The sequence below is a fragment of the Fukomys damarensis genome, unplaced genomic scaffold (assembly GCF_012274545.1).
Source record: "Fukomys damarensis isolate Sample0158 unplaced genomic scaffold, DMR_v1.0_HiC HiC_scaffold_34, whole genome shotgun sequence".
Classification (NCBI taxonomy): domain Eukaryota; kingdom Metazoa; phylum Chordata; class Mammalia; order Rodentia; family Bathyergidae; genus Fukomys; species Fukomys damarensis.
In genome coordinates this window covers 5,310,103-5,321,015 of record NW_022900946.1, presented here as the reverse complement: position 1 = coordinate 5,321,015, position 10,913 = coordinate 5,310,103, and the positions used below count along the sequence as shown (strand labels likewise).

Below are 10,913 nucleotides of genomic sequence, written 5' to 3'. Positions count from 1 at the left end.
TATAAAAAAAAAAAAAAAAAGAGAAGACATGTTCTTTCTAAGCAGTCAGGTGATTACCAAAATCCTGTAGTTCTCTTTGGGAGTTTAAGTTGGTAAATGTTGTCATTTCCTGGCTTCCAGGAGGCCAACACCTGCTGCAGCTCTCTTTAGCTGAAGGTTTAATGCTTTCAGTGGTGACCTGAGGGGTGGGAAAAGGGTAAAGTATTTAAATTAGCAAACTAGAAATTCTCCTTGTTCTAGAACTTTAGTATCTAATAAAGTAGCTATATCTGGCTAATTAAAAGTTTAGTAAAATGAATTCAGCTCCTTAATCTTACTAGCCACATTTCGGTGCAGAACAGTCACAGCTCAATATAATGAATCACACCTCATAAGGTTTCTACCCTGATAGTAAGAAGCACATTTCAATGCCACACAGTCTTGATCAGGACAGTACTGCTCTGCAGTGTCAAGAACCTGTGAACATTAAAAGTTTTAGACTCAGAACTTGAAGGTTTTCTTCATCCTGTCTTTCTTTCAAAGAGATAGCAATATGACTAAAATGTAGCTGCTTCATTTAATGATCTCTTCTGATTTATAGCAACACAGGAAAGTGTTGGATAAAGGAAAACCTGAAGATGTGATGCCTTCTGTTAAGGGTGTCCAGGTAAGTTGAATTCTTTGTGAGCATCTGAAAAGGAACTAGTCCCACATTCTGAGGTTCCTGTAACTGTGTTTTTGAATCTGTCCCTTCTTTATTCTGCCCAAGTATCCCTTCATCTCTCACCATATGTTGTACCTCCAGGAGCGCCTGCCAGCGGTACCTTTGTCTGGCATGTACAATAAGTCTGGGGGGAAAGTGAGACTCACCTTCAAGCTAGAACAAGATCAGCTATGGATTGGCACTAAAGGTATGCTGTCCTGCAGACCTCCTGGCCCGCTGCCTTTCTCCAGCACCCAGCAGCACTCGCTTCTGAGTGTGAATCTCCTTATCTGGAGACCTCTCTTCACTGTGCTGTGTGTGCTTCTGGCTTTTAAATTGCTTTTAGATGCTTGCCTCTTGTATGAGCCCTTTTCCCTCCTTATTTTCAGCTTGATCTCAGGGCCAGTCCATCAGGACATTGAGTCTTCAATTGTACACAAGATGAGAGGTCCCAAACATGTGGCCGGAGGGTCAGGTCTGGTCCCTAGGCAAGGGTATTATGGGTTTGTACACAATTTCCAAAAATCAGGAGATTTTGATCTGATTTTTTATTTTAGTTTGGCTTCTCTTGAAAAAAATTAATCTGGTGATTTTGGGGCCTGTGTTCTCACATGGCATCAAGGAACTAGAGCTGAGTAGTTTCCAGTGGGCCCTGCTGTAGTACCCATGGTCCTGTAGTTCATGTAGTCATCTTTGCTCATTTTGTCACCTGCCTGTCCCCTCTAGGTCATTTTGACCCTGTGCTAGGTGACGTTTTCCTGATTGCTGCCCTTCCTTCCCTGTCTGCCTGCATGTCCCACCACCACCTGTGCATAGTGTCTGGGTCAACTTGTTGTTTGCTGGGAAATACCCATCTTCTTTCTCCTGGATGATTACAAAGTCTTGTTGGTTACACTCTAGAGTTGTCTGTGTCCCTTAGTTTGCCACTTTATTATCTACTCAAGGCCACTAGCATCTTCCAAATGTGCTGTGTTAAAAGCATATCAGTTTACTCCTCTGCCCTGTGTATCCTCTTTTCTCCGCTCTATTTTCCATACTGCTTCTTGTCAGGAGTTTCTGGGCTCTAGAACCTTTGGCTCATTAAGGCCAAGTCCAAATACCTAAATATGGTGTTCTGTGTTCTCCACAGTGGGCCCCAGTTTTAATTGTTGGCTGCTCTGTTTGCCCTGTGTATTCAGCTGCATCAACCTGAACTTGCCAGCCCATGCTTTGCACAGCGTCATGCCTTTGCTCATGCTGTGTCCTTACCTGGAATGCCTTCTTCCCATTCCTCGTTATTAATAAAATCTTCCAAAGCCCTCCTTCAGTGCCCTCTCCTAATGAAGCCTTCCCTGGTACCCCCCCCCAATGAACTGCTGCTGCTTCTGTTCCTAGAGCACTCCCTTTATATCCCCAGAGTACTCATTACTCTCTGACTTGTCTGTCCCCCGTTAGATTCCTGGAGGGAACCGAACATCCTAATTCACCTGTTTCTGGCCAGCACTGTAGGTATTCAGTGTTCGAGGTAAATGCTAAAGAGAAGTATAGTGGATCTCATCATCACGAGGCTAATTTGGCTTCAGCGACAGGCTGTTCAGTATGATCCCACTTTAAATGGGACTGCAGTTTGACAGAAAATAAAACTTGGGCAAGGGTGGTGGGGAGTGAGATTTTTATCATCTAAAACATGAAAGTTACAGAACACAAAAATTTATTTCCAACTCTAAGCTGGTTCTTAAAGGGACCAGATTGAAGTGCCAAGACCACTTGAGTTCTCTGGCGATTTCATGATAATTCGCTGTATTTTACATTCAACTCCAACTGCGTGGTCAGTGCAAGTTTTGCAAATCGTTAAGAATTTCCTCAGTTTTTCCAAGGGCCTTTGAACCATCTACCAGATGATTCTTTTCTGCAGAGCCTGTTCCCCCTCCCTCTGTCCTTAGTTGCCCTGCCTCTGTTGGCTTTGCAGGGGATCTTGCTTCGTTTTCCTTCATTGCATTCACTTGCTGAAGCACGCAGACCTCCTGCCTCTTGCTAGCATTCTCCTTCTGCTGTGGTCAGCCCAACTGAAGGAAGTTGCCAAGGATCCAGGATGATGATGCCCAGCAGGATGGGTGCAGGCCAGGGGTCTGGGTGGAGCCCGAGTGTCTACATGCTCATGGGTCTTCAGAGTATTTTTGTTAGGAAGTTATAGAGGAAACGTAATAATTGCAGGAGCTAACCTAATGAGAGCCTGGTTCACATTGGAGGTTTTATTTCATCTTCTAGGAGCAGCCACCTTCCTGCTTCAGCATGAGGGCAGAGCTCTAGAAGAAGCTTGATGCATTGGGCTTCTGAGTTCCTAAAAGCCTTTTTAGTCTTATTAAGGAGCACAGCTTCAGACTCCTCATGCCTTCCAGGCTTGACCTAGACTGAGGTCTTCATTCCCACCCATAGCACTGTGTCGGTGTCCCTTAGGTGCCCAGGGAACAGGTGCTCTTCCCACTTGCCCAGATATCCTGTCACTGAGTGTCTGAAGTACTTGCAGAAGGACAACTTGTCCTGGGAGTTGGCTTCTGGTACTGGCCTCATCTTTCCACTGGTTAGAGGTTGCTGTGGAATAGCCATCTTAGCAGCTAGCTGGCTTCACAGTGTAAGTGACCTTCCAGGACTACTCCCAGCTTAAGGTCTTTATGCTGCCCCATATTAGAAGACACTTGCAACAGCCTCAGGAATTCAGCCAGAAGAACCTGCTGCTTCCTGGAAGTCTGTGCCCTGTCATAGGAGAGTTGAATCTCTCTACAGAGCAAAGTTTCATGTAGAATTTGAGACCCTGATTGTTATCACTCTGGGGTGTGGGCCCAGCAATATCCAGTCTTTGGAGTTTTCAAGAGAAGCCAGAAATGCATATCTTTATGTGACATCTCTAGACATTTCAAGCTGAATGTTTTAAAAGGTTTTGTTTTGTTGGCTTTTTGAGACGGGGTCTTGCCGTGCAGTCCAGGCTGGCCTTAAGCTCACTATGTACCTCAGGCTTGTCTCAAACTCATAGTGATCTTCCTGCTTCCCTGTGCTGAGATTACAGGCATGCACCACCACGCCGTGCAAAAGTTTCCATCTTGAAGACAGCTATAGATTTTGTACCTATGGCCACTGTTAAGAACCACAAAAAGTATAAACCTGAGTGAATATCTGTTGGTCCCTTCTTCCAAATTGCCACTTTTTCAGAAAGAGAAACCACATCCTCCAAAATGGACATAAATTGTCTTAGGTAACCAGGTGGACTAGAACGCAGGTCTCAATTCCAAGACTGTTTGGCAACTTACCTATTTTCACTTGCTACATTTTCAGATTTTCCTTTCTGCAGAGGCTGTAATGAGTCTTTCACTTTGATTTAACTATTTGCAGAGAAATGCCTGCCTGCATCTCAGGTGTCTGCTGCTTCTGGGCATCATTTCCTATGGTGCAGGTGCTCCCATCCCTGCTCTTGCACCAGTCCTGCTGTTGGCTCATCTCCAGGCACCCCGCACCGCCCCCTCTTTCTTGCCCAACATCCTTAAACTTGCTGCAAAATGTCTTCTAGCCCCATGTAATTAGTGGTATCTCTAGTGTTGACCACATGAAGTTATAAATGTTTGAAAGAACTTTGTAAAATGTGTCTGCATACAGGGTGAGGGGAGGGAGGGAGACAGAGGGGCAGCAGGATCATGGTATAGGAAGTAGCCCGAAAGCCCGAGCATTGCTCCCTCCTTGTAAGACTCTGCTGCATCTTTATTTGTGGGCTCTTGTCTCTCCCTATTCTAGGTGTCTTAAGACCTTAACCAGTGCTTGGGCTTGGGCAATGAGAATATAAAATAGTTTCTTGGGTGTTTATTAATCATCAGAATTTAAAAACTAACACCAGGAAAAACACGAATAGGCACACACTAAGGAAAAAAATCCCTAACACTAGGAAAGACCTGTCTCTGCTCTCAGAGACCTTTACTATATCATTGTCAGTCCCAGTTCCTATTTGCTGCTAAGGAGTTCCCAGTTCCCAAGCAGAGATCTCGGGGCACTGATCAGCAGATGGTGTCCCGTGTTCCTTAGGGGGCTATACCAGTCATTCCCCTGTAGGTCCCCAGCCCTGGTGAGGGAGGGGCTGCTGAGGCAGAGGAGTTAGAACAGGAAGACTTTTGAATAACCACTGTCATCCCTCTCAATCTAGAGCGGACTGAGAAATTGCCCATGGGCTCCATTAAAAATGTGGTCAGTGAACCTATCGAAGGACATGAAGACTACCACATGATGGTGAGTACCCCAGTTAGCCCAGTCTTTAGGCCTCTGCTTCCGCTTACCTAGCAGGGAATGGATTCAAAATTGAGCTTTTGTGATTGAAGAGAGAACTTCAAAAAGCTTTTAAGGAAAAGCTTGGTGTGGTTGCCCATGCCTATAATCCTAGCACCTGGGAAGCTGTGGCAGGAGGAGCACATGTTTGGGGCTAGCTTAGGCTACGTAGCAGGATCCAGTCTCAAAAACGGGGTGGAGGGTGTATCTAAGGCCCTCGTGTTTTCTCCATCAATGTAGATTTTAATTCATGACCCTATTCTTCCCACCTTCAGCAGATTAAAGGGGTTTTCTCTTGCCCTGTTTTAGAAATGTTTCTTAAGCTTCTCCTATTTGTTTTTAGACCAGGAAAATAAAGAGGAAGAATGGCTTATGGTTTTTCATTTTTAATTTTGTCTTGGTAATAGAAAGAGCCCCCTCCCCCCAGCCTCGGAGCTATGAAGACACCAGGCAGTCTCTCTCTTTTGTGGCCCTGCTCGTGCCAGACTGTGCCTGTTGTGGCTGGGGTTCCTGTGAGGGACAGGGCCCGAGGTGCATCTGTTGTGCATGGAGCTTTGCTCTGCAGTAGGCCACACTTCCCCAAGGCAGTGTGTGTGCAGGCGCTCTGCGGGTCCATGCAACGTGTAGCAAGGAGTTCAGTGATCCGGTGAGATGAGCAGCACAGGCCAGGCTCTCTTTTCCCTGCACTTTCTGGAGGCCACTTTAGAAATAAAGTTTAGCTACCTAGACTCCTAAGTTACCCTGACGGGAATCGACCGGAAGTAGCAGTCTTGTGAGGGCAGGGTTGTCTGCCATGCTCCCTCTGAGGAGGCAGGTCTTTCTGCGTCCTGTTGCTGCAGTACAGCTGTGCCATCCCCATCCCAGGAACAGGGCAGTGCTGTGAGCTGTGCACACCACAGGTGTTGCGAGACCTCTCGTTATAGGCAGGATGGAAGTGCAGTGGGCTTCCAGCCCTGTAAGTGTTGTCAGCTCACCAAGGCCAATGGTGGTCCTGTTTGGGACTGTGTCCCCAGTGGGTAAGCACCTGGACTGTTCCTGGCAGTGATGATCCCCAGCTAGTCCCTTCTGCCCCTGATCTTTCTGCAGTCTTTAAAACAGAACTGCAGACAGCTTGTCTGGCCTGTTATTTTTCTGTTTTAACATGAAGTTGGATTTTAATACTGTTAGCTGGGCCCCTTACTCCTTTTTTTTTTTTTTTTTTTTTTTTTTTTGACGGTACCGGATTGGACTCAGGACCTTGGGCTTGCAAGGCAGGTGTGGTGCCGCTGAGCTAAATCACTGGCCCCACTTATTCCTTTTTAAAACATTGTGTGAACAGGCTGAGCCTGTAGGGTTCGCGGCCCTGGTCTGGAGGCAGCCTGGCGATAGGGATGTGCGAGTTGGACGGAGCACCCTGGGCATCCCACAAGTTGGTGTGGGTGGGAAGGGCTATGCGTTTGGTTGGAATGTTCCTTTCTCCTGGGAGTCATTTCTGGCAGAGGATGATTCCAACAGCCCCCATCTCTTTTCTAAACACTGTAAATAGCATTTTTACTTTTGTCCTAATGAAAGTATTTACTTCCTCTTTTTCTAGATGCCATTTGTCTAGCTAGATTAATGTCGCAGTTCATAATTAGAAAAATGTGGCTGTGCACTTTCATTTTTAGAGATATGTTCTAAAAAGGACAGAATACAATAACCCGTATGTCCATCACGGAGAATTGACAAGTTGTAAATACTTTGTAACTTGCTTTGAATCTTTTTTAAATAAAGAGTGTACTGTACCAACAGTGATGATGTCCCCGTTGCTTTCCCCTCCCTGCTCCCCTGACTGCAGTTCTCCTGTGTATTCTTCCCATCTGTTGATGCGTTGTCTATATGTGTATCCGTGAACAGGGTCAGGTATTGTTCTGTTTTTCAGATTTCCTAGCACTGTCATGGTATGTCCCTTTCTGAACTTGCTTTTTTTGGTTCCACGTTGTGATGTGGTGTATCAACCTTGAGATCGTAAGGATCCAGTCGCACTTGTTGTCAGGTCCTCCCGTGTTGGCATGACTGCCACACCACTTGAATTACGCATCCCCATACGATGGGTATGTAGGTTGTTGGCAGGATTTTGTAATTTTGGGCAACGCTGCTTTGAGGACTGTTTCCTTAGACATGTGTGACAGGTTTTCTAGGCCAGTAGTTCTCACTCCAGTCCCTGGTGGGCAGTGTGCAGCCCTGAGGAGCTGATGGTAGCTTCTCAGGCCCACCCCTCCTTCATCTGCCCACAGCTCTGTTTGCACAGCCCTCCATGGCTCTGGTGTTTGAGTGGTTTGAGTGGCTGCACTGAGGTTCGCCATGCTGAACTCTTTTCATGTTTTGTTTTGTTTTTTTTTAAATTGTAAGCGAATGCTCCCCCTATGCACAGCCTCATTTTGTTTATCTTTCCTTTTTAATGAATTCACTTCCCGCCCCTCCCCATGTCTGTGTTCTACCTGTTTGGTCATCCCACCTCTGAAGTACCGCTTGGTTTTCCTTTTTCCCTTCCAGGCGTTTCAGTTGGGCCCCACGGAAGCCTCTTACTACTGGGTGTACTGGGTTCCAACTCAATATGTGGATGCAATCAAAGACACTGTGCTGGGCAAATGGCAGTATTTTTGAAAGCACTTTCACCTCTGGCCCAGGAGACTGACCCAAAGTGAAGGACATTGCGGGAGAGAGACCTGCAGCATCCTGGATTTCAGAATTCTGGAACTTTGTTCACAAAAACAATCTCTATTCAATCTGAGGCGCTGTGGTGACTGAAGCCAGAGGTGATGTACTTTCACCATTAGCTTAATTTTAACTTAAAATCACCAATTCCCTTTCTTGCAGTCAGCTTCATACCATTTTTAAAGTCAGTACCGTGGAAATCAATAAATCTGAATTCCGAACATGCTGTGTGGAATACTCTAAAGTCTGTCTGAGAGTAGATCTGCCAGTTAATGTTGAGAAGGGAATCATCAAAAGCTTTGTTTTATTTTGTTTTATGCTTTTAAAACTGATTTCAACTGAAATATTTTCATAAACCTTTGGTTGCAAACATTTGGACTGCGTTGTGCTAAGTTGGGGTGTTTTTGTTTTTTTTCTTTGTTGATGTAAAATTGAATGCAAAATGGGGGGGGTTAGTAAGCCATATTTTCCTGTCCATCGATTCAGATTTAATTCTCTCCTTTTTTAATTTTCTCACTTCCTCTAGATTTGAGTTTTCATTTTAAAAACCCAAAGATGTCAGTTCCTCTTTTGGTACCTCATCCATACCTCCTCTCCCGGGCTCCCTTCCGCCATGCTGCTGCTGCTCGGGAATGCCGGGGCAGAGGAGGGGCTGTGGGCCTCCGTCAAGTGTCTGTGGAGCGGCAGTGCCTCACAAGTGACTCCTGTCTGTCTTCACGTCCTGCCCCGGGACTCCAGCCTCTGGGGCTCCAGCACTGGTTTGACGGCTGTCAGCAGCCCTCAGTGTGGCTTCACGGCCGGCCGGGCACCAGTGTGCCTCAGCCAGGCTGCTCCCTGGCCCCAGCTCCCAGGAGGAGCCAGGTCAAAGGTCACCAGTACAGCCAGGGGCCCACAGGTCTAGAGACCTGTTTTCTTTGGAAGTTTTCAAGAGATTCTTAAGCAGTCCAATGATGATTTCAGTTCTGCTTCTCCATCTGGTCCTTCTGCTCCTCCATCTGGTCCTTCTGCTCATGCTTTAAGTTCAAGTGTCCTTTATCCCGGGTTCAGAGGTGCTGCCTTTGTCAGGAGGACATCTGATCTGGTGGGTTGGCTGATGGTATCTGAACAACAGAAGTGGGTTAGATGGTTTTCATGATAAGCTCATCTTCTGGTTTTAGCCCTTGCATTTGTTGTACTCGTGGATTTCTGTCATCTCCTTATGACTTGATTGACTTTGAAACAAGGGACAGTCTTAGTGGTCTTTGCTGCGGTCTTTGCAGTTCTCTCTCACTGGTTGCAGGCTCTCGTAGTAAGGTTTGGCAAGACAAATGGTACCCTTTGTGCTGTCTGCTGTTTTCTCTGCTGCGGTCTTTGCAGTTCTCTCTCACTGGTTGCAGGCTCTCGTAGTAAGGTTTGGCAAGACATCTTCCCACCTTCACACTTGGATTCTAAGCTGTCACCCCCCACCCCCATTCTGTGAGACGTATTAGCATGTGTTCACCTAAGGTGACTATTACTCGTGAGCCAGTTAATGATAATATTCTGTGCCCGTCCCTTCTAAGCTGTAGTGCAGAAGCCAGCCCACAAAGACAGACTCTTGCTTTTCGTGGTGTAGTCAATGCCAAGTTATGCATCTGGGCAAGAAAATGTACTCTTTGCTTTTTTGGGGGCCTGAGTATGTATGTGAAGGACAGCATCCAAGAAACTGTCCGTTTTCATCCCTTGAAAAAAGAGCAGTCACTGCGCTTTTCTGTTCTCGCCCACCTGCAGTTCTCGGGGAAGAGTGGGCCTCAGCTCCCTGCCCCAGCCCTCTGTGGCTAAGGTCTGCAGAGGAAGTGACAAGGCCGCAGTTGAATACCGCCCTTTTCCTTTGCCAGTGTCCTCGTCTTACGGACTTGCCTAGCAGTGCCAACTCCCCTTTTGGCCTCTAAGCAGGCGTTTCCGTCCCCTGATGGGCCGGGGCCCCTCGCCAGCCCGCGCTCGCCCTCTGCGCTCTTGGCACCCTCTGGTGTCCCTTCTTAGTGTGTGTCGTCGTCTCCCTGCTGCCCAAGGGCCATTTCAGAGGACCAAAGCCTGCGTGAGCCTTTTTTATTTTCAGTAAAATGGTGCTTTTTTCCTTACTTCAAGATATTATATATCAGTAACAATGTAAATGACATTTTTCGTATGGAGCTGTTTGAGTATTGCTTTGTAGAGCTCCGGGACTCTGCTGTCCCAGTCTTGAGCTCTGGCTCCTGACCCTGGCCGCATGGAAGGCCTCACTGGGACAGCAGAGACGCACAGCACCAGAAGCCCATGGGACAAGTGTCTAAGATCCACGTGTGCATCACAGCAGTATTCACTCTTTTGTCCTCTCCCATGGGCTGTCTCTTTATATATTTCTTACTGTCTGGAATTTACTGACTAAATCTGTGTAAGCAAGTTGAAATACTCTTCCCTTTAGGTAGCATCATAGGGTTTGTTTTTTTCCTCAGGATTTTTTCTGTACAGTTTGCTCGCTGTCAAGATTCGAGGGGACCAGAACTTCCCTCTCTGTGGCAGGGGCAGGCAGGCAGGTGGATGAAGGAAGAGCTGCCGAGGCTGCTCTGGGGCCTGTTATTCTGGAGCCTCCCGATGGGCTCCTTTCCCACCTACAGTTGGTACTGGTGATCCTCCTGCAGGGCTTCATCACGGACCACTTGCCTTTCTTTGCCTCGCTGAGGTGACTTGGAAGAACAATGTGACGACATAATCCCTGCTGAGCCAGGTCCTGTCAGCACCCTTTCCGTCAGTCAGGTCAGAGAATTGAGACTTTCGAGTTGCTGGAACTCTTTGGTATGAAGTATTTTAATCTGTGATGGGCCTTTTGCAAGTAGTGTCTGCTCTTTTCAAATGAAGTTTAAGTGAGCTAAGGATGCACTTTCTTACAATCTTGTGGACAGAACAGGGTCCCAAGTGAGACCCTCAGAAGGCTCCTTAGTTGCTGCTTTACCTTATGAGGGCCAAAGAGATCGACTTTGCCATGCCTCAGAAAATTTGCCATATTTCACCCAGAGGGACTTGTTTTTCTCATCACTTAACCACGTGCCTGGAGGAGCCGTGTGTGCTCTTGCATCTGGCCCACCCTGTCTTGGCCAGGAGCTGAGATGGGTAAGGGGGTAGATTCAATGTGCCAAGAGCCAGGCCACAAAAGGACAGGCTTGCTTCCACCCATCTGCTGAGGGAGATTTTCCTCCTGTTCCTTGCCTGTTGTCTTGGAAAAGGATGGTCCCTTTGTCTTGAGGATTTTTTTTTTTTTTTTTTTTTTTTTTTT

The 10,913-nt window shown here is 46.8% G+C and overlaps 1 protein-coding gene across 1 annotated transcript in view; it reads left to right on the top strand.

Moving 5' to 3' along the window:
- Ubfd1 (ubiquitin family domain containing 1) overlaps positions 1–8,878 on the top strand; it is a gene marked incomplete at its 5' end in the record, with an annotated part of 13,294 nt that extends 4,416 nt beyond the window's left edge. Inside the window, 4 exons of the mRNA XM_010623550.1 lie at positions 581–646; positions 785–890; positions 4,848–4,930; positions 7,481–8,878. Of these exons, the coding sequence (XP_010621852.1) occupies positions 581–646; positions 785–890; positions 4,848–4,930; positions 7,481–7,591 (366 nt within the window). The remainder of the gene's footprint in view (positions 1–580; positions 647–784; positions 891–4,847; positions 4,931–7,480) is intronic.
- Positions 8,879–10,913: the final 2,035 nt, after the last annotated feature.